We start from the raw sequence: 23,652 nt of genomic DNA on the forward strand, positions 1-23,652 counted from the left end.
TTGTTGTTTTTACTAATTATACTTTGCATTGGCTCCTATACGTTATTTATTATTATTGCATTAAGGTAAGAAACAATATATGCAGCGTTATATTTGTTTTAAATGTTGCAATGGTTTTGCGGCTCCCAGTTGTTTTTTTCCCTTTGGAAACGGGTCCAAATGGCTCTTTGTGTCTTAAAGGTTGCAGACCCCTGACCTAGGGGATTCAGAGTCCGATGGGGAGTTGGGCAGCAAAAGCCAAACCCCAATTTTTACATCATACTGAAGTCAGAAGGCTGACTATTATGCCCACAAGGTTTGGGTGGCAATAATAGTAGTGTTTTATTTATTTTTTCAATGAGAAAAGAATGAAATTGTGTACCACACAAATAGGTTGTTGTATTGCTTGCTTGCTGGTGGCTGCTTAAGCAGATGGAAATGATAAATTATAATAATAATAATAATGTCAGAAAAAACATAATTGTGGAGCTGACTGCCTATGATAATACAGTACTGGACTTCTTTTCTAAGTAACTATATTATATAGACAGCTTGGAACTATAGCTGACCACAGGAAGAACTCAGTATGTGAAGAAGTGTGCATGCACACGAAAGCTCATACCAAGAACAAACTTAGTTGGTCTCTAAGGTGCTACTGGAAGGAATTTTATTTATTTATTATTTTGTTTTCAGTATCAGTAAATATAATCAATTTGCCCCAACACTTTCTACCGGATTATTGCATAAATATGAAGATAAACCCTCAGTCTCTAATTGATATGAAGCCAATCTGTGTTCCAAAGTTCTCACCATCACGGACATGAGAATAGAATTTATCAGGGCAACATGATGTACAGACAGTTACATTTTGGTTCTGGTCTGTTACAGAGTCATCCTGTATGTTCTGAGGCAGAACCCCTCCAGTCTCCAGAAGAATACTAATAAAGAAAAAAAGGGGATGATGGATTATTAAATGCACAGTTATTAGAGGGTAGTTATTATATATACACAAGATATTACTTCCAATATCTTAGGGTTAAAATCTTTTCATATGGCACTAAGCCCCAAGACCTTATTCCGCCTATAGTGTGTTTAAAATTGGGAAGCTCTGATTTACAACTGGGGATCATAAAGATAACATGTAACCTTAAACATGTAATATGGGAGAGTATACAGTGGGGGCCTCCGGCTTCTTCCAAAAGCACCCCCAAATGGGGCAAAGGGGTGCAATGCTCCTCACTACCAGAGAGGACGAGATTAAATACTGACCCCCAATCATGGCTCAGCCAGTAGAGCATGACTCTTAATCTCAGGGTCGTGAGTTTGAGCCCCACTTTGGTTGAAAGATTCCTGCATTGCAGGGGGGTGGATTAACCTTGTGGTCCCTCCCAGATCTACAATCCTATGATGCTAAAGGAAGAGTTAAGAACCTAAGCCCTACCACGAACTCCGTAGTGGCAGCAGCACCCCTTCCGCTATGCTTTCGTTGGGACTCCTAAGCAGTGGACATACTAGCAGAGGCTCATTGTGACAGAGTGCCAAGGCCATCGCTACCAAGAACGCTCTTTGGAAAACAGGACAGTGGGTGGGAAAGGCCTCCTTAGAGGGCCGTACGGTAAATGGGGTGCAGATAGTACGGATAGTCAGAATTGGCCCTTGGTTGCACATCTGATTAAACCTGTAGAGTCTGATTCAGCCAAGTGAAAGGAAAGCGGAAGGCTGCTTCTGTGGGGAAAGGGATTGGGAGGGAGACAAAGAGCCCTACCCCCTTCTTCTGCAAGGGGATCAATTAACCAAAAGGGAGCAAAACATTCTTATTATTCTTTATTAAGTTTATATACTGCCCTATACCCAGATGTCACAGGGAAAAAACCACAACATACAGGTGAAACTAAAAAAATTAGAGTATTGTGGAAATGTCCATTTATGTAAGCAATTGTTTTCATTACCTACTGGAGTTTAATATATGAGATAGACTCATGACACCCAAAGCGAGAAAAGTCAAGCCTTTGCTTGTTATAATTGTGATGATTATGGCGTGCAGCTGATGAAAACCCCAAAGTTGAAATTGTTAATTTGGGGTTCTCATCAGCTGTACGCCATAATCATCACAATTTTAACAAATAAAGGCTTGACATATCTCGCTTTGCATGTCATGAGTCTATCTCATATATTAGTTTCACCTTTTAAGTTGAATTACTGAAAGAAATGAACCTTTCCAGGATATTCTAATTTTTTGAGTTTCGCCTGTATATAATCAGAATAAAAACAACAACCAAACAACAACAACAACAACCCCCCCCCGAAAAGAGCCACATTTTAAAATAGTATAGGATGTCAAACACATCAACCAAAGGCCTGGTTAAAAAGGAAGGTGTTTTTGCCTGGTGCCTAGAGGTGTGTAATGAAGGCACCAGGCGAACTTCCCTGGGGAGAGCATTCCACAGACAGGGAGCCACTGCAGAGAAGGCCCCGTTCTCGTGTTGCCACTCTCCACACCTCTTGAGGAGGAGGCACACAAAGGAGTGAGATGATCTCAGGGTCCAGGTAGGTTCATATGGAAAGAGGCGGTCCTTGAGGTATTGTAATGTGCTAAACACCAAGAACTCTCCTAATTAAGAATAAGCAGAACCAAGCTCACCGTGTTGCTCTTCTGATGTCAACGTACGGGGTTGACGTTTCATAAAGTCTTACGCACTTGGGATCGATCCTATGAAACCGTTTTGCCGAATCCCAAGGCAGTTTAAAGCAACAGGGCCCAACCGACGGCCCCAGGACCACAAGGATATCCTTCACGTCGCAACCGTATTCAGTTACCATCGCATTAATGACAGCCATAGATACTCCTGACAACGTGCCTTGCCAACCTTAGAAGCAAGGAAAGAAAAGGAAATCTTGCAGCTTTTAAAATTGAAAAGCAATTCTAATTGTGTTATGTGTATTTTATTAGGAATAAGTTTATAGATATATGATGATAGATAAGGATTAAGAATATTGGATGAAGGGGAATTTAAAAATGTTGTAAAGTTACTATAGTATATTTGAAATGAACGCAGAAGAGAGGATGTGAGGAAGTCCCAAAATAAGGTCATAAATAAGACAAGTATAATTAAATAATTGTTTGTTTGTTAGGTTTTGTGTTTGTATTTTAGTTTTGTAGTGTATTGTGGTTGTGTTTTGTTTTGTATTTTGTATGTTTATTCTTTTTTATATCTTTAAAAAATTAATAAATTCTTATTTAAAAAAATTGAAAAGCAAAAGAAAACCCAACCTACAAAAGTTGCATTCAATGTATGTGAACTTTTAAATAGGCGTAAGCATGCAAAATAGGGCATGGAAGTACAGGGTGATGGGTCAAAGTAGGCCTGGTTTGTTCTTTAAGTGCCTCTGCCACATTTGTATATGATGAAGCCAGAAACTAGCAGCTATCAACAGAATAAGAAAGCTAGCCACCATGGTCTGCATTGCTGACAAACATCTAAAGAAGCAGGTAAGCTTCGGCACTTTTAAGTCAGTGTTTTTTATTCGCACAATATTTCCAGTTGCGCCTCAGCTGTGTCATATCTACGGGAAACTGCCAAGAATAGACCCACATCCCATGTCATTCTGGCCTCCTTCGGGAGAAAGAGTGGAATATAAATTCAACAAATAAAATAACTATATTTTGATTCTTCAGTTGAACTGGTTAAAGATATGACACAATCCACCGACAAATATTTTTTTAATCCCAGAAAAGTCAAAGGGTCTTATCTTTGGCTGCATCAGACCATTAGAAAATACCAATATTCCCTAAACGTTATGCTATAAATAGAGAGCTGAAAACAAAAAGGTGCCGACTGAAGGATAGCCATACCTGTATTTATATTCAAAACAAAACAAAATAAAAAATTCTTTCCAGTAGCACCTTAGAGACCAACTAAGTTTGTTCTTGGTATGAGCTTTCGTGTGCATGCATTCTGAAGAAGTGTGCATGCACACGAAAGCTCATACCAAGAACAAACTTAGTTGGTCTCTAAGGTGCTACTGGAAAGAATTTATTTTATTTTATTTTGTTTTGACTATGGCAGACCAACACGGCTACCCACCTGTAACTGTATTTATATCGAATGAGGGATGGGGTGGGGATTGACAGGAAAATTCAGAGCAAGAAAGCACACCTAGGGCAGGACCAGAGTCCAAACAGAGAAATGCATATAAGGAATGACGGGTGGGTGCCCAGGGGGTTTCTTGACCTTTGCAAAATAAAATAAAAAGGAGTTGTGTTACCTGAATGAGCAGCACCACATGCCTTCTTGACAGGATCAGCGAAAAGCACAGGGATGCAGTCTGCTCCAGGGGCAGCTAGTGTCACACCTTTCAGGTTAGTTACTATCCCATCATAGTTATCCGGCTCGGCCTTTCCTATGACCCAAACATCACTGGCGTGGTTGACCTGTTAACACCAAGAGAAGGCAAGGCAATCTGAAAAAACTGAAGTTAGGGGTGCTCTTTTGCTCCAATATTTTCTGAGGGAACACTTCCGTCTAGCAATATTGCTCAAGTCAAAGTGACACAACTGACTTCCGAAGCCTGGACCCAGGATATTTCAAGGACTGCTTACTGCCTATTCTTTGGAAGTCCTTCTGTGTTGAACCACCAGCATCTCAGATATGGTGGGGGTTCACAAGGGGGGGGGGAAAGTGGTATCAATACTTTGAAATTCCTTCCCTGGGGAGATTTGTTTAGCTTCTCCGCTTTCAATTTTAATCAATAAATTAACCCTTTCAGGGGCATCCAGCCATTTATTTTCTAAACCCATTTCGTTCTGCTCTGTGGTAATCCTAGGCAGAAGGATGTTTCAACAAAAGGACTGCTGTCACCAAGACAGGATGATGAGTTCTCAGATCTTTTAAAGGCTTTTGTCAAAGAGGAGGCAGAAGGAGAAATCCTTACCAGGCAAGAAGTAGTCTGGGGCGTTATCATTTTTTGTTTGTTTTGTGAGAAGTCTAAAGAACCATTCAACTTTATCAATGTTATTACCATGATTACATTTGGGTTATTTTGCGTTAATTGCATCAAATACCTGCTCAGCTGGTACAGCATCTCAGGGTTGTGGGTTTGAGCCCCACTTTGGACAAAAGATTCCTGCAATGCAGGGGGGTTGGACTAGATGACCCCCTGGGTCCCTTTCTAACTCTACAATTATTTGATTCTAATACAAATTATGGGAATGGCATGTATCTGAGGGACTGTGGTGACCAGCTAAGTTGCATCCTGCAGGGATAAAGACCTCACCCTGAAGAGAGACTGCTTCCCATCACTCATTTAGAACTCTGCAAGGGTTTGACAACCAGGAGCAGGAAGAAAGTAAAGGAAAATCCGTTCCAGGATCTGTTTACTTATTACTGCTCTGCATGGGCACCAGGCCACACCAGCAACCAGCAACAGGAGGGCATCTTCTTCACACATATTTTCCAAATACATTCTAGGTGGTTAGTTCTGCCCCACTGAAGCCAGGTCGTACCTTTTCCTATTATTGTGACTCACAATTGCTACCTTCACATACTAAAATCATTTCTATTGCCAAAGGGGCAATCCTATAGCAAGATCCACTGGGATGAGCAGGTTAGGATCCATTGGATCTCTAGCTGAACCAGGAGGTTCCTGGAGCAGCCGGACTACACAGGCTGAACTCCCTTATCCTCAGCTCAGCGGGAGACAATCTGGAGCAGGAATAGGCAAACTCGGCCCTCCAGATATTTTGGGACTGCAACTCCCATCATCCCTAGCTAACAGGACCAGTGGTCAGGAATGGTGGGAGTTGTAGTCCTAAAACATCTGGAGGGCCGAGTTTGCCTTTGCCTGATCTGGAGTATCTTCCTCAGCCTGGCTTAGCCAGAACCGAGACAGCTGAGCTGAGCCTGGCTGGTCTTAAACTGGCATAGGTCCTGAAACAGGGTGACATTTAGGCTGGATCCTAGGCCTATTCACATGACCCAGCAACTCAGTGTAACTCAAGCACGGTAACTCAAGCAGTGGAGGCGATAGATGCACTTTCCCCTGTTTATTTGTTTGTTTTGTTGCACAATAAATTATATTTCTATGCTGCTTTTCATTTGCATGAATCACAAAGCGGCTTACAAACAATAAATAACAATGACATAACAGAACATCACAAATGCAACATCAAGCAGACAACATAAATCTTGTGTACAGGATTAGTTTCCATGTGGCTGAGCCTCAGTGCTGGAGAACAACTGAGTTTTGTTTCACTTTCAAAGCATCTCTGCTTATCACTACATTCCAAGCAGAGATCTTTGTTCAAAAACAAACTCTCAGTCGGTTTCCTAATAAATCGGCTTGTAACCGTGACTCATGAAGCTGGTTCCTCCGCTGAGAATATGTGTGCTAAGCGGGGTGGGGATGGGGGCACAGGGTAGGACCACAATCAGCAACTGGAATACCTGAAGATGCTGTTTTCAACAAGGAAAAAAAAAAAGGAAAGAGGCAGGAAGTGAAAACCAGACCTGAAGTCATTTCCTCTGATCTGAAAACCCAGGTCCTTAGTTCCAGATGGTGGGAGTAGGTGGGCTCATTATTGGGGGTTTTCCGGTATGGAATTTGTTAAAAATACATTTCATTGCCAATGTGTTCAGCACTGCAATATGTAATCAGATTTGAAGGCTCAGCCCTAGCAAGTATTATCCTGACAAAAATTTGGGAGTATTGCAGAGTCTTTTGGTCTGAGTACAAGCAGTGCATGATGAATTACTACTTTTGACTACTGATCCGTCTGGTGGCTTACTCACAGCCATTTGTTTATTTAAAATACTTCTCCTCTTTCCACAACTGCTCAAAATAGATCATAGCATCTATTTAAGACAATTACATTCGGCAAAAACAAACCTAAAGCTGAAAGCTTTTTTTTTTTAAAAAAAAAAACACTTTAAAATAACATATCCAAATTCAAAGCAGCAAGGGTCTCTGTCAGGTCCAGGAGGAACACTGATGACCTCTTGGACAATACATGTCCACAAAGCAAGGCCAATTTCTGAAAAAGGATCAAATCAGATGTTTGAGGCTCTTGGTGGAGATCTTAAAAAGCCATGTCATGGGCTGTTGTGTCCAGACCCTGAATGGACTCCTGTGCCTTTAAGAAAAGCATAAACAGAAGAAGTCAAACTGAGTACAGTGGTACCTTGAGTTACAGATGCTTCAGGTTACAGCCTCCGCTAACCCAGAAATAGTACCTCAGGTTAAGAACTTTGCTTCAGGATGAGAACAGAAATTGTGCGGCGGCAGCGGGAGGCCCCATTAGCTAAAGTGATACCTCAGGTTAAGAACAGTGTCAGGTTAGGAACGGACCTCCAGAACGAATTAAGTTCTTAACCCGAGGTACCACTGTATTTCCCCCTTAAAAGTCCTCCCCCCGTTTCAGTTTTCTTTGCCTTACCTTTACCCTATGATATGCATCAGGGTTGAATCCAGCAGCGGCAGCTAGCCTGCGAAGATTTTCCTTAACCACAATGGGTGGGTCACGTCGTTTGGAACTACTGAAGAGATTGAAAGAGCTCAACGTCGGTATATAGGAGATGCCACCTGTTCTTGTAGTGAATCCATGGAGGAAGATAGGATCTAGCGAAAAGAACGGGGGGGGGGGGGATCATGGTTATGCAGGCCTAGTATCACCCAAAATATGCTTCAGGGGAACAAGAATTTGACATAAAGCTGGGATGGGGGAGATAGCCTGGCATAACTCTGGATGACCTGAGGAGGAAGGAATAAAGCAAGCATAGTCTGGCTGCACTGGGAACCTCCTGAGATTCACTGAACCCAAACCTGCAGCAGATCTTAAGTCTCCAAATCTCTTCCCATCTCTCTAATACACAATCTGGTTTAAAACCAGTTACAGATAACTTTAACCAGTAAAAATTCCAGCAAAAAATCCCTCCAGCTCAAAATTTACACATCACTCTCCATTATTTTGTCCAGAAACAGTTTGCTCTTTGGAAGACTAAAGAAAATGCAAGATTTTGAATCAGGCTTCTTCTCATTACCTTTGCTTTTTATACTCAGAACGTAGTGCCACCTGTTGCATTTTATCTTTATCTGTAGCAGTTTTTGCCCAAACACAGAAAATTCTGCAAAAATCCTAACTATTGCTATGAATAGTAGGCAAAATGTATGATTACTGGGGCAATCTGACTTTTCTTGCGGCAGAAAGTCCTGGTGGTTGAGGATAGATTGAAGTGCATGCATAGTCATGTATACGAACAAAATCTGTTTTTCTAATGAAATGTGCATTTAAGGACCAAACAATTATTCTTTACTGAATGCTTCAACTGAGTAGACATGCTTGCTTTTTTGGTAGAACCTGACAATCAGAAGTCTGTTCCCCCCCCCCAAAAAAAACAACCAGGATCATACCAGGTATTGAACAATAAAAAGGACATTTGAAAAAAGAAAAGGGCTACAGTACTAATAATATGATTCTTGCACATCAATTTTGTTACCTGGGATCAATGAAGATTTGAGAATGGTAAGTTCCCCTTTCAGACTAGGAAGGCTCTTCAAAAATATCGTTATCTCAGTTTGGATCTTATCTATGTCTTGGTCTGTAAGTGGCATTAATTCACCTTGCAGTTCTGCAGAATTTCTGAGGTTGTTTTCTTCACAGTTAATCTGAAAATCTTTAAACTCAAACTGGTAAACACTAGTAAAAAGTTGATTCATGTACTCTCTCATTAACGGTTTCCTTTGCGCCGGCACGATTACTTTAACAGCGTCGATGTCTTTTTCATCGAGTTTTTGCTTAATGGTGTATAAGACAGCAACTGTATTTTTGGCACACACAACCTCAAGTTGTTTCCCTAGACCATTAAAGTCTCGTATTGCTGTATGAAATACATCTCCACAATTCCCTTCACTTCCAAAGGTTTGGCAACACATAAGGTAAACAGGGTCGTTCTCCCCAAGAGTTTCTAATGTTCTGATCACCGATGCCTGGGTCCAGTTATTCCAAGACCTGAATCCAAAGCTGCACAAATCAATCAAGACTGCCTTTGACATATTCTATGGATATAACACCTGATGATGGCAAAAATGGGGTGGCTGGTGGCTGGGAAAGAGTAAGAGAGAGAGAATGCATTATCAAAGAGTATTATCCAGAGGTAGGCAACCTAAGGCCCGTGGGCCGGATGCAGCCCAATCGCCTTCTCAATCCGGTCCACGGACAGTCTGGGAATCAGCATGTTTTTACATGAGTAGAATGTGTGCTTTTATTTAAAACTAGTGGGTATTATGCCCGTTAAATTAACAGGCGCTAGGACACTGCGTCACACTCGGCTGCACGATCTCGAGCCGTGGGCGGGGCTGCAGACACGCCCCCTCGCTCTCGTCCCCGCCCCCTTCCCGCTCTCACGTCCGGGCATTTCCTGGCTGGCTTGCCGCCTCCTCGCTTACTGACAGCCAGCCGGCCCTGCTCTCCCTCCCTCCCACCTTCTCCTCGCGCCGACCTTTCCCGAAGTCTCTGCGCTCCAAGTCCCAACGGCTGTCCGTGGGGCACATGTGCAGTAGCGCAATCCCACGGACACAGGGACTGGACGCAGAGACACTTGCACTTTATTATAGTTGATGCATCTCTGGATTATTTGTGGGGCATAGGAATTCGTTCATTTTTTTCTTCAAAATATAGTCCGGCCCACCACATGGTCTGAGGGACGGTGGACTGGCCCACGGCTGAAAAAGGTTGCTGACCCCTGAAATTTATTATCCTTTATTCTGGCAGATCAAGCAGATAAAATGAACAATCCGGAAAGGGATTCACAATCCGCTGACACAGAAAACAGCAGCAGCCTATCACTGAGTGCTGAGCAAAGTTTTATCATATTTCGAGACCCACCAAGGACTTTAGAAGGGAAAAGTCTGAATCAAAGTTTCAGCTCCTTCAATTACACTGAAGGACTCCCTTACGTAGCTTAATAAAAGGAACAGATATTGTTTCTTAATGAGGAGGTTTGTGATGAAATCTTTTTGTTCAGGCAACCTTATCCAGACATGCAGGTGTTGAAGCATTTCAATCTATTTTTAGTTTATGGCAGATTTTGTCTTTAAAATATTTTTAATTACTAGGTTTTAACTGTTTTTATTGGCAATTTTAACATTTCATGTAAACCTCTGAGAGGTTTTGTTACAATCAACCAGTACATAATTTTATTTTATTTTTTGTAAATAAAGAATAAAATGAAAAACTCAAAGGCTGAATAGTATGCCTGCTGCTTAAAGGTAAAGGTAAAGGGACCCCTGACCATTAGGTCCAGTCGCGGACGACTCTGGGGTTGCAGCGCTCATCTCGCTTTATTGGCCGAGGGAGCCGGTGTACAGCTTCCGGGTCATGTGGGCTGCTTAAGGCGAACCAGAGCAATGCACGGAAACACCGTTTACCTTCCTGCCGGAGCGGTACCTGTTTATCTACTTGCACTTTGACATGCTTTGAACTGCTAGGTTGGCAGGAGCAGGGACTGAGCAACAGGAGCTTGTGGCGGAATAATGCCTGCTGATGATTCAGGTTCATCATGGGCTAACCTATCACTCCCATTTTAGGTAGGTGTTCCCTGGGAGGCGGAGCTAGTTGGCATTCTAAAAGGAGGGGGAACAACCATTAAAAGGCAGTTGGGGGTGGAGGGTTAGAGAGAGAAAATGAGAGGTTAGGCTTTGGGGAATGCGAGAAAAGGTCATTACCATTGCTAAATGGATGCAGGAAATATTATAACAAAGCTGAATTACATGAGAAGAAGATTTGTACCAGTAATAACCCAAGACATCCATGTTCTCTAGTTACCTAATAAAGTTAAATGTGCTTAAATGTTCGTTGAATCTGGCAGTGTATCAGTACCTTAAGAGGTGTGACTAAGAGGAGAGAACAAAGCTTTCCTGGGGAAGAGGAAACTGTTTGCTTATTCTGCTGTCATAGAGAGGGCTGGACAGTGAAGCCAAGTGTGCCACTTATTTGCCTAAAGGGAAGGCAAACTGCAGTAGTTGGGAACCCTGGGAGGGAGATCCCATAGGTGGCAAAAGGTTTTCAACCATAGAGCCCTGAGGTACCCCAGAGACAACTCCCATATGAAGGATTCATCCTAGTTGTCAGTGAAACCTAGGGAGAGTCACTGTTGGGGAAGTATTGAAGGGGAGGGAATAGGATCCCTCACAGAGCTCACCCCATCACCACGGGGATTTCAACCGCCGACCTTCTGACTGGCAAGCCCTAGGCTCTGTGGTTTAACCCACAGCGCCACCCTTATGCCTGATGCTTACCTGGGAGTAAATCCCATTAATTTCAGCTGGGCTTACTTGCAGGGGTAAATGATGTGATCAAGCTGTGTGCATATTTGCTAGGATAAGCACCCTTTTCTACTGCGGAAAGGAATAGACAAATTCAAAAAGCTAAAGCAGACGTAACTTGAAGGGAATCTAATTTTTAAGAAATCACGTTTAGGATCCGAACGTGAAATCTACTGGGCTGTCATCGTATGTACATTATAAGATCCTGCTCCCACTGAAAACAACCGGTGGTGGGGGGAGCATAGACAGGATGTATGGCTGCAATCTTAAACACACAACTAGGATCTCAGTATCCATGTCACGTTCAAGGGAACTTAGAACTGAAAAGAGTATATAAATGAAGCCATGAAACGCCCCCCCCCCCAGATACAGCCCCCGAAAGGAAACTGATGCAAATTACTTACTGAAAAAGTTTGCACTGACCTCCCAGAAGTATCGGCGCTGTGCTGCAAGATGCGTCCTCTTCACTTCATATAACGTGAGAATGGGAAAGCCACTTCCTGAAAATGCACAGCCGCGAAGTCTTGCAAAGGACCGGGGGAATTCCAAAGTTTGCGCAGGGAGGCGCTAACCGAATTAATTTCCGCGAAGTGGCTCGACCAGAAGAGCAGGACTTGGCTTTCCAAAAGGGCGGCGAGCAGAGCGGGCGAGGCTCCCCGCTTCTCCCCCCCGAGTCGAGGAAGGCAGAGCTGCATGCAGCCCACCGGGAAGAGCGCTGCAAAAGCATCCCGGGGCTTCGGCGCTGCTGCGGGCAGGAGGGAGCCTCGGGGACCTTCTGCAGTTCGTGCAAAACACAAACAGACACACACACCTTTTTCGTTTTTGAAGCCTGGAACAACGGCTCTGCAAACGCTGGCGCCCCCAGGCGCTCAGCGGGAGAAGGAGGGCCAGCCCCTCTCCTTCCCAGTGGGGAATCCTGGTCGGGGGGCGCCTCCAGCAGTTCCTCGAGGAGCTGCGCCAAGAGCAAACGCGGAAATTAATTTAATACGGCTTGTTGGTTTGTTGTCCCAGTGCCGGATTTTACCTATAAACTAAACAAGCTATAGTTTAGGCCAGTGTTTTTCAACCTTTTTTGGGCAAAGGCACACTTGTTTCATGAAAAAAATCACGAGGCACACCACCATTAGAAAATGTTAAAAAATTTAACTCTGTGCCTATATTGACTATATATAAAGTAATTATCTTGAATTTTTCAATTTTTCCCACGGCACACCAGGCAACATCTCGCGGCACACTAGTGTGCCGCGGAACAGTGGTTGAAAAACACTGGTTTAGGCATACCTCTCAAGTTTCGGATTTGAAAATAAGGGATCAGCACCCTCACCTGTCCCGGGGACAGTCTACGGTTCTCAGGGACAGTCCACGCCGTGGTAATCCCCCCCAGGCTACAAATTAATTTACACCAGGCTACACACCATCTTTCCCCACATTCATATGTGGGATATGACTCGAGTAACACATGACTGGAAAGGTTTGCAGTTCCACAAACATAGGTGTGCACTGCCTCGAAATAAAAAGAAGTGAACAAAAGAAGGCTCACTAGGGGGGCATTGCTGAAAAAATGTCAACTTTGTAACCAGAGGTTCAACTGAATAGAATCTGAATCACATGCACCACAAGGCCTATGCAGCCTCAACTTAAGGGGGCTCCCGGCCTGGCTTTTTACAGGCCCCAGCTGACTGCACAACCTGGCCTTTGGAAAGGCCATATAGACAGATACCTTTAGCTTCTGCACCCCTCCTTTGCACACCTGTCGACACAAGAACATAGGCATTTTCCACAACAGCTCCGCAGCACAAATCCCTTCTGCAGGCAGGCACCAATGCGCAAGAAATGCGCTCCGCTCTCCACTGCGGACCCATGCTCCCTCGCCTTCTTGAACTTCCCCTCTGCAAGCTGCATCCATGGATACAACATTGCACCTAAATATTTCCATTCTGCACAACGTGCAGCATTTGCACGACCCCCTCCTGACAGCACCACACACGGAGGGATAATTCCCACACACAGCTTGAGGGGCACCTGTGCAACCCCCCCCCCATATATATATATATATATATATATATATATATATATATATATATATATCAGATCTGCATCAGAGGGAATGGCACATGCATGCCTCTTTGTCAATTTGAGCATAATTGGGCTCCGTGGGCGACAACGTATGGGAATAGAAAGCGATGAGCAGGCCGCAGTTGTGGTTTTTTTTATTTTTTATTATGCCAGATCCTTCCTCGGTGGTCATGTTATGCTTTGTACTAATTTGATGCGCTTTGGTCCAGCGGTTACGGAGAACATCGATGTCCGCCGCACACACAATGGGAACATTTATATATAGATTATTATTATTATTTATTTTGCATGCACACACAAAGGGCTCAGCACCCTGTGCAGGGGAACTGTCTATGTTGCTGTAAATCTGGCGCTACTGGAAGTAAAGAGTACACTTGTATTCCTTTTTGAGGTTGTGTCGATTCTGGTAACAGGATCGAAAATAAAGCCAGGGTAGCGGTGAGCTGGGCTGGAAACAGGCTGCAGGCAGAAGCCAGAGACTTGAGAGCCACGCTTGATTTCTGCTTGACTCCAAGGTTGTGGCCAGGGGAGAAGCCAGACCTTCTGGGGGGGGGCGGGTTAATGTCGTATATATGTGTATTTGCAAGTTATCAAGATTCCTTGGGTACCTCAAATAGTTCTGGCAATTTATGAGCAACCAAGGGAAGCAGTTCAGCTTTTTTCGAACATTTTGACTTTCTCTGTGGATATGAATCTCCTGTGGGACACCCCCCCCCCCACAAAAATCTGCCACAACCTTAAAACTCCTTGCAAACGGAGGACTCGGTCGTACATCCAGTGATTTTTTTCTTTCTTTCTAAAAAAATGTTTAGGGGTACTCCAGCACTGTGTACATCTTACACCTTTTTAAAATGTGGTGTTTTCTTAGGGAGGAGTGGGGGGTTATTGGGTTGTTTTTTTTATTTTGATTACCGGTATATATTTTGTGGCTTTATCTTCTGATTTTGTTATGTTGAGCTGCTCTGAGACCTCCTGGCATAGGGTTGTATATAATTTCAAACAAACAAACAAGCCACTAAGTAACAGCCTGAGGTAAAAACGCCATTTTAACTGATGGCTGAAAAGACGAGCCGTTAATCTGTTGAAACGGATCCACAACCACTTTTGAACAGCTGTGGTGACATATTACAGGTTTTGTTTTTTTTTGAGGGGGGCTGAATTTAGGGTGGAAGAAGTGTGTTTGGGGAACATGTTAAGATATTAACTTAGCCAAAGGCCCAAGAAAAAGGGGAGGAAAAGAGGCCACATTGGGGAAAATACAAGGTTTTGTGATTGCCTCCTTAAATTTAAACTGCCACAGGCCTCAATTGGCGGCTCTTTCTTTACATTTATCTACGGCTTCATTTTACGAGGATAAGAGTAAGGATGGATAACATGTCACCAAGAGACAGATAAAATTGTCAGGTTTTTTGGCACTGCATTGGCTGAACCTCTTTTGCCTCTGAAATAAATCGCATGCAACTTTATTTCTAAACCCATGTCATTAACTGAGTCAACTCTTTTCTGTGGTTTCGCCACCATTTTTTCCCTCCTGTCTGGTCTCCTCAAGACCCGACTTGTGGAAGTCTTTGTGGAGGAAATTGTTTTTTCCTTCCCTCAGTCCGTCAGTTTTCGATGATAAACTATTTTTCAGTTTACAGAGAAGGTCTTGTCAAGTACTGTTCTGTTGTGGGGGAATCATATTCCCACACAGAAACTGAAGAAAGCTCACTCACATAATACTTCTGCTGTCAGAAATATCTCAGCTAAGGTCTGGTTCAAATAGTCTCAGAAAGGCATTGAAAATCTATTTAATGTTGAAAAGTTAATTTTTATTTGCATTCATTATTTTGAATTCCTCAGTGCCCTCATCATGTCCTTCTATCATTATATTTGCTATTTTAGCTAGCTTGATGATTTAATACATGGGTGGCCGGATCTGGCCCAATCTCCTTCTCAATCCGGCCCACGGACGGTCCGGGAATCAGCATGTTTTTACATGAGAAGAATGTGTCCTTTTATTTAAAATGCATCTCTGGGTTATTTGTGAGGCCTGCCTGGTGTTTTACATGAGTAGAATGTGTGCTTTTATTTAAAATGCATCTCTGGGTTATTTGTGGGGCATAGGAATTAGTTCATTTTTTTTCCTTTTCAAAATATAGTCTGGCCCATAGCTGTCAACCCTCCCTGCTGTTCCCCACTGCTATATACATAGTTGTCAACCCTCCCTGCTGTTTCTCAATGCTATAATAAGGAAATTTCCCGCAAAAAAGGAAAAGGTTGACAGCTATGATCTGGCCCCCCACAAGGTCTGAGGGACAGTGGACTGGTCCCCTGCTGAAATTCATATAAAATTATGAAATTAACATTTAAAAGACAAAACAATGGCAAAATACTAATGCAATTTATTTGACAGAGATGATCATGGAAAGTTTCAGAACAAAATGGAGGAAGGGATAAGCAATCAAAGGAGGGAAGTGGGGCAATCTTTTCTATCCTCTAAAAATTTGCACTTTATAGAAATGTGCACTTTGGGATCAAAGCCATTTTTTCAAGAAAAATAATGTGTTCCTAAGGTTTCTGCAAGGAAAAGGCAACTTGCCAAGCCCATCTTTGTGTGCATATGCACAATACCTTTAAAGCTTGTTTGAAGCTCATTTCTCTGCCTCAAAGAATTATGGGTACTGTAGTTAACCCCTCAGAGAGTTACAATTACCAGCAAACCTAAACAAACTACAGTGCCCAGAATTCTCTGAAGGGGAAAATGTGCTCTGAATGTGCACAATAGTGTGTATACAGACATGCTTTAGCATCTTCCCTCTGCAAAGGGATTTCAGAGTGTAGGGCTACAGGTAGGAGGACAGGAAGAGAAAGATGCATTGGGCAAGCTGCTTTTTGGATACAATAGAACATACTTTCCATATCATATTAAAATGTGTGTATATTTAACATTTATTCACAGGACCCTACTTGTATGAACTCAACTTTCAAAGCAGCTCTTCAAATAGCAGGACTTATGTTCAATGTAGTTTTCAAAGCTGCTTCTCTCCAACTCTTTCTGTCTTTTCTTCTTCTTTTAGGCATGGCTAATCCAAGTTCATCGTTGTTTGATGAAGCTGTGCAGCAAATAGCAGAACAACAACATGCCCAAGCCTCTGAAATAGAAAGCAGCAAGGCTGTCCTTGTTAGGCTGCAGGTAATGTGACTTTGAGAAAATAACACTTGCATAAAAGGAAATGTCATCCAGAAACTCTGCTCAGTTTCAGTCCAAATACAGGTGAAACTCGAAAAAATAGAATATCGTGGAATGGTTCATTTCTTTCAGTAATTCAACTTAAAAGGTGAAACTAATATATGAGATAGATCATGACATGCAATATGTCAAGCCTTTATTTGTTATAATTGTGATGATTATGGCGTACAGCTGATGAGAACCCCAAATTAACAATTTCAACAATTTATTGGGTGGATGCTACTTGGACCCACCAACCTGTCAGTTTTATTTTGCCATTAAGGCCTGGAGTCAACACTATTTGCCCCAGTTCCATGGACTCTCTCTCTCTTCCTGTGTACATTAGTTCAGGCACAAGGATATGTCCTATGTCTTCTGCCCTGCAGACAAGTGGAAAAAGTCGTATGATTTCCTGCAGTCTCCTTGCCCCAGCACCCCAGAGGAAGACTTGAAATGCAGCAAGTTGGTGGAAAGTTTTTATTTATTAAAATATTAACAATTAGATGATCTGCAGAATAAAAGTCAATATGAACAAGTGTGGGCAGGTGAAGTTAGTTTATTCTTCTATGGGCATATGTGCACACACATTTTGAGGCTCCTCAGCCAAAGACTGGAGTAAATTACCGGTACTTTCCTTGCTGTTCTAGAGTCATTTAGGCTACCTATAAAAGAAGTCTGTCATGTGGTAGGGGAGGGGAGGCAGATGCTTTTTGAGGAAGACAATTCCAAGCTCCCCTTGAATGTACAGAACTAGTCATGTTGATCTAGGGCACTGTGACAACATCACAGATCATTTCAATCAGGAAAGGCCAACAGCAAAAAAATAAAATTATTCTCTTCAATTTAATAAATTGGAAAGCCAAATTTCTAGATAAAACAGAGTCATATGTACTTTTTACAGTGCTATAAATTTCTATACTATTAATCTGCTTTCACAATTTTATTTTATTTTAAATAAATAAAAATAACTAGTTAACTAAACCTCAAGCAATTACACCATTGTATAAATAATTTAATGCTATCCACCAGAAGTATTAACTTTCCACTGTATGTTACTATATTTTCCCATAGACTCAGCTTCAGGATCTTGAGGCACAAATGAAACATGTTATGGCAAACAGAAAGGCAACAGAAAGGCAAATGTATCATCAAGATGAAGCCATAATAAGTACAAAAGATCGTTGTGACAATCTGGAGGTTCAGATCACAGCCTTGTATGTTGAGAATCTAAAGCTTGCATTTGATACGGAAACACTGCAAGAAGAGTATAAACTGATGCTTCAACGAAACAGTGCCTACTATGCAAAAATGGCTGCTCATAGAGACCACTTTGTGGAGGCAGAAAACAAATTGCCACTCATGACTGAGCTCACTAAGAAAAGAGCTGCGGTCAAAGCAATGATTACAAACAAGGAGGAATTAATGTCTGTTTTTCAGAATCCAGAAGTAAATACTACTAACCAATCTCAGGTTCAATTAATTGGCTTTCTCAGCTTTGTTATCTTCTATGCAAAATTGTATTTTCCATATGTATCTGACTGGGAATAGCCTAATACTTTGTTCACAAGGAGATAAGTGCTGTTACTCACCATTCTCTATGTTTGTGACCAGATGCTGCTGTTTGCAACAATTCTCCTTGACATCTGGGGGGAGGGCATTCCACAGGGTGGGCGCTACCACCGAGAAGGCCCTCTGCCTCATTCCCTGTAACTTTTGCACAGTGAGGGAGCCATCAGAAAGCCCTGGGAGCTGGACCTCAGTGTCTGGGCTGGAGGAGGAAGGAGGTGGAAACATTCCTTCAGGTATACTGGGCCGAGGCAATTTAGGGCTTTAAAGGTCAGCACCAACACTTTGAATTGTGCTCAGAAACGTACTGGGAGCCAGCAGAGGTCTTTCAGGACTGGAATTATATGGTACTGGCAGCTGCTCCCAGTCACTAGTCCAGCTGCTGCATTCTGGATTAGTTGTCGTTTCTGAGTCACCTTCAATGGTAGTTCCACGTAGAGCATCCAAGTGTGTACCACTCTGGCGAGACAGTGCACAGGCAGATAGGGTCTCAGCCGGCATAGCAGGTGGAGCTAGTAGACAGCTGCCCTGGACACTTCTCTGTGTATGTCAATGTATGTGTTTGGGTGTTGTTGAAGTAGCTCAAAGCCACAGCACATGTAAATAGCCAATTGGTGGCTCACAACCTTTTGACTTAGCAACATGGCATGCACAGTAGGAACAAAGTATGAAGTACCGGTATAAAGAGCATATCTAAAGCAAAAATTAAAACTGCTGAACTAATTTCAATATACATGTCCTGCATGGGTACCACAGAGATGTCCAAGTCCATGAAGAAATCAGGAATAGCAACAGTATCCAAAGTTCAGCTATGAGAAGTAGTAGTAACTGTACTTACTTATAATGTCCTGTTGCTGCAATCTGACCTCAAGTGATGACACTTTCTGTAGGAGTAGCTTTGGGTGTCATTTTGATCAGGAAATGAATTAGGGTTAAATGCCCCTCAGAGCTGCTTTAAAACAAATAGAAAATATTGGGAGGTCCAATTATGGATCTCCTCTATCACATCTAGTTAGGGTTTAAGAATCAACATACATGGACATGGAAAACCACATTAGTTGCTAAGCACTTTATTGCATGCTTGAAAAGCCAAAGTTCTGTTTCTAATGAATTTTGGGTATTCAACAAATTTGGATATTACTTTTAAAAGCCAGTTGATCTTGGGAGATCATGCGAGGATCATGTATCCTACCCATTCTATGTTTATTTTGTTTTCCATTTCTCCCTTTGTTGTTGTTCATTTGCCAATTACTATTTAGATTCCATTTTGGCATTTACTTAAATCTTCTAGCGCTGAATCTTGAAACAATCCCAATTGTCATTTAAATTCCAAAAAGATCTGTTAACAAAAAATATTTTCATATTCTTTTATCTATCTGTAGGATGAAATCGCACATTTGGAAGCTGAAATTAATGCGTTGAAAGAAGCTATCAGTGGAAAGGAAAATGCACTTAGAGATGAAAGAAATGTGCATGCTAGGCTTCGAAAAGAAATTCAGGTGATTTTATTTTTAAAAAATTTATTTTTATTCATTTTATGGAAAAACAAACAAACATACAAACAAACAAGCAACATACAAAACACAATTTTTTCTTATCCAATCATAACTTTTTCTTAACATCTTGGGTTGACTTCCCTCAGTCCCCCCTATCTGAATTTCATTTGTAAATCATCTTTGGCAGTTTCAGCATAAAAGAAAAAATAATTAAGAAAAAGAAAAAGAAAAAGAAAGAACTATCATATAAACTTAATTTCAATCCTAAATGCTTTCAAAACGAAAGCTTAACCTAAAATCTAAATACACACCAAAAGCCTATAGCAATTTCCCTAAGGTATTTTAAGTACAACCATTCTTATTCAAATATAATTTAAATTTCTTCCAATCTTCTTCCACCCGATCGTGGAGTCTTCCAGTCAGTTCAACAAGTTCCATAAAGTCCATCATCTTCATTTGCCATTCATCTATAGTTGGGATATCTTGAGTCTTTCAATTCTTTGCTAGCAGAGTCCTCGCAGCTGTTGTGGCATACAGAAAGAAAGTAATGTCCTTCTTGGGAATTTCTTCCCCTATTATTCCCAGTAAAAAGGCTTCTGGTTTTTTATATATATATAAAGGTATCTTTCAACACTTTTTTCATCTCGTTATAAATCTTTTCCCAGAAGTCTTTTACTTTGGGGCACGTCCACCACATGTGATAAAAGGTTCCTTCTTTTTCTTTACATTTCCAGCATATATTATCAGAAGTACGATACATTTTCTCAAGTTTAACAGGTGTTAAATACCGTCTATACATCATTTTCATCATGTTTTCTCTCAATGCAGTACAAGCCATAAACTTATGTGCTTTTTTCCACAATCTCTCCTAATCCTTAAACATGATGTTGTGCCCCACATCCTTAGCCCAAAGAAATTCTGGTGATTTTCAGTCATTAGAATAGAATATGTCACCAGCTGTGTTGTGGTTCATGTCTTCTAGAAAAAGAACTCTTAATTCTAAAGCTTATACATTTGTGAAAAATCCCAGTAGTCTAGGAATATGAATAAAAACAAATCAGTATTGCTGGGGTTCTCTCCCACCTTCATTCCACAAACACAGAACAACAAAAGCTGGTATTTTACTTTATTGCAATGTGGAATAGTTATGATATTCTGTTTATTGTTATTTATTATTTGTCACATGAACCACTTGCTTGACAATTTGTATCAATAGGACATGATGAGCTGGGAAAATATTGCTATGTTACAGAATCAAATGTTGGGTACCAATATTGTGAATATTTCGGTCTTATTGACTCTCAACATAGACCCCTGATGGTCATGTCCTCTGTTTACTGTGTGCTATAGACCGGCACATAGAGGAGCTAATTGATCTTTGTGCAAATGACTACAACATATTGATTCCTAAAATGGTACATCGGTGAGTCAAACAAACCTTGTGTGTGGGTCCTCTCCGCACTGGTTATATTGCTGTAACCTGCCCTGAGACCTTCTGGGGAAGGGCAGAAAATAATAAAATATAACATAAGCAATGTAGATGAGGGTTTAATAACTGCATGCAAAGAGATTTTAATGAAGCTCCAAAAAATTGTGGTAGGTATCTCAAGATCTCTCTGTGAAATCCAACAGGAGTCCGCCTTGTCTACTTTGGTGTGAAGTTTTGGAGTAGTCTGCTAGCAATATGTTGACAATACCCACTGTATCTCTCTTCTGGCCTCATGGTCATTCTCGCTACACAGTCAGAATGACCAATGATCAGGGATGATGGAAGGGGCAGTATTTAATCCCATACATGTCAACTCAGAAAAAACCCACTGTGGGAGAGAACTGCATCCTAAAAAAAACTTTGTGACCTTATATCTGTTTGCTGTATGTCTGTTGTGCTCAAGCATTTATCAGTTGTGTTTGTTCTTATTGTAATAGGTGCAGAATAAAAGATACGAAGCTATACTAAAGCGTTTACATTGTCAATTGAACAAATTTCAGTCCAGCAAAAGACAGCGGCAATGTAACCTTCAGCAAATGGAAGAAAAAGTGGCAGAACTAAGGAATCTCCTCAAAGTAACTGATTGATAGACTATATCAGGGGTCGGCAACCTGCGGCCCATGGGCCACAAGCGGACTATATGCTCCTTTTAAGGATATGGTCTGCTCCCTTTATGTAACAACCCATTAAGTTTGTCTTATACTTACCCATTCATGGAGCTTTCCTATCTCCTGGTTCAACAATTTCTTTCTGATACTGACTTTCCCCCCAGTTACAAATGCACTTGGTACCTACACAGGAGTCACTGTGATGCAGAAAAGCATTGAACTAGGAAAAAAAACAGATGTTCAAGCCACCTGCTTACTCTCTGATTTGCTGTTCTTATAAACCTTGGTTGTGCTAAATGAATTTAAGCCCCACAAATATAGTTTAAAGAAGCCACCAGATAGATCTAATTCTGGGGTAATTCTGTGACATGCAAAGCTATACCTAGTCTGAATCTGGGAAATCCATAAAGCAAAATATTTAATTCATCCAGATGGACAAAAAAGGTGAAGCACGTGGCTGCAATCCTAAGGATGTTTACCTTGAACTAAATCTCAGCAAAATCACTGAAATTGGGGACCTAAATACAGGTTATACACAAATGCATGTAACTGAACTGTGAGGGTTATTATATGTTTGGAATGCTATGGGGCAAACTGGTGCATGGTAGTACTACCCTTTGGTACTCAAACTTGCCTCTTCTCTGAATGAATTCCTGAAGAAAAAGAGGACAGAGGTGTTGTTATAGGCATTAGATAGGAGGACCTGCACTTAAATATTTGGGGTTCCAGTATGTCTGAACAATCTGTTGCTTTCTGTTTCTCTTCTGATGGACTGAATTGTTACTACAAGGGTACCTGTTTCTTTGCTATTCCAGTATTAAAAGAAGACTTAAGCAGAATGGAATATGAGGGGGTTCCCAGTTTCATTACTGTGGCCGGGACACTCATGTGCCCTGTCTGTCTGTAAAATATTTTTCATGTGGTTCAGTCTATCAAACATATTTTTCAACCACGTATGTTTTAGGCCCTGTATAGCAGAGGCTGTTTGAGAGATGCTGCCTGGGTAGTGCAGTTTTGCACTACTCTCTATGTAAGGTCTATCTAAATGCCAAATAACCTTTAAAAAGTGGAATAAATTTTTTGAAAGCATATTTCTTCCAAGCTGCACAGCTTATCCTTTCGTTTGGTGCAAGGCAGGGCTGGCCCAAGACATTCTGCCACCTGAGGTAAACCAGAAAATGGTGCCCCCATCTGGTATTCAGAGATAGACTGCCCCTGAAGTTGGAGACTCTATTTCAGTTAGACCAGGGGTAAGCAACCTAAGACCCGTGGGCCAGATGTGGCCCAATTGCCTTCTCAATCCAGCCCATGGATGGTCCGGGAATCAGCGTGTTTTTACATGAGTAGAATGTGTCCTTTTATTTAAAATGCATCTCTGGGTTATTTGTGGGGCTTGCCTGGTGTTTTTACATGAGTAGAATGTGTGCTTTTATTTAAAATGCATCTCTGGGTTATTTGTGAGGCATAGGAATTCGTTCATCCCCCCCCCCAAAAAAAAATAGTCCGGCCCACCACATGGTCTGTTGGGACGGTGGACCGGCCCACGGCTGATAAAGGTTGCTGACCCCTGACTTAGACCATCTAACAGCTCTTGCTAGGACCGCCCCCCTCCCCACAACTGTGTCTGCATGCCTCTTGCCTCCTTTTAAAGCCACCTGACCTAGCAGCTCCTTCACTAGCATCCTCCTAGTTCAAAGCAGAAAGGGTCTCCAAGGATTTCATGCCGAGGATCTCCGCTGCATATAATCTCTCCCACATGGAAGAGGCAGGCAGTGAACCGCTCTGACCACGACAAGGGACTAATGTCAATATTCCCCCTCACTTTCAGGTCACCCTCTTCCCATGCCCCAGTTCTCAGGATTTTTTCCTACTTATTCCCTGTTCTTCAAATGCATTGTCATGTTGGCT

General features: G+C 41.9%; 2 protein-coding genes across 2 annotated transcripts; one reads left to right on the forward strand and one right to left on the reverse strand.

Moving 5' to 3' along the window:
• Nucleotides 1-494: 494 nt before the first annotated feature.
• Nucleotides 495-9,044, reverse strand: LACC1 (laccase domain containing 1). The gene is made up of 6 exons (XM_033170724.1): nucleotides 8,472-9,044; nucleotides 7,412-7,593; nucleotides 4,246-4,411; nucleotides 2,621-2,846; nucleotides 676-917; nucleotides 495-567 (listed from the first exon to the last, which is right to left on the reverse strand). Exons 1-5 carry the CDS (start codon nucleotides 9,025-9,027, stop codon nucleotides 743-745), a joined length of 1,305 nt encoding a protein of 434 aa, XP_033026615.1. The 5' UTR covers nucleotides 9,028-9,044; the 3' UTR covers nucleotides 495-567; nucleotides 676-742.
• Nucleotides 9,045-15,113: 6,069 nt separating this feature from the next.
• Nucleotides 15,114-21,974, forward strand: CCDC122 (coiled-coil domain containing 122). Its single transcript, XM_033171075.1, has 5 exons — nucleotides 15,114-15,177; nucleotides 16,434-16,549; nucleotides 17,657-18,055; nucleotides 19,534-19,650; nucleotides 21,574-21,974. Exons 1-5 carry the CDS (start codon nucleotides 15,168-15,170, stop codon nucleotides 21,721-21,723), a joined length of 792 nt encoding a protein of 263 aa, XP_033026966.1. The 5' UTR covers nucleotides 15,114-15,167; the 3' UTR covers nucleotides 21,724-21,974.
• The last annotated feature ends 1,678 nt before the right edge of the window (nucleotides 21,975-23,652 follow it).

This window comes from Lacerta agilis, chromosome 14 (assembly GCF_009819535.1).
Source record: "Lacerta agilis isolate rLacAgi1 chromosome 14, rLacAgi1.pri, whole genome shotgun sequence".
NCBI lineage: Eukaryota > Metazoa > Chordata > Lepidosauria > Squamata > Lacertidae > Lacerta > Lacerta agilis.

Coding starts and splice junctions, on each gene's coding strand:
- CCDC122 (XM_033171075.1), top strand. Junction 16,550..17,656: donor CTGTCCTTGTTAGGCTGCAG/GTAATGTGACTT, acceptor ATTTTCCCATAG/ACTCAGCTTCAGGATCTTGA. Junction 18,056..19,533: donor ATACTACTAACCAATCTCAG/GTTCAATTAATT, acceptor ATCTATCTGTAG/GATGAAATCGCACATTTGGA.
- LACC1 (XM_033170724.1), bottom strand. CDS start 9,027: ATGTCAAAGGCAGTCTTGATTGATTTGTGCAGCTTTGGATTCAGGTCT. Junction 7,594..8,471: donor CAAATCTTCATTGATCCCAG/GTAACAAAATTG, acceptor TCTTTTCGCTAG/ATCCTATCTTCCTCCATGGA. Junction 918..2,620: donor GACATCAGAAGAGCAACACG/GTGAGCTTGGTT, acceptor TTTCTTTATTAG/TATTCTTCTGGAGACTGGAG.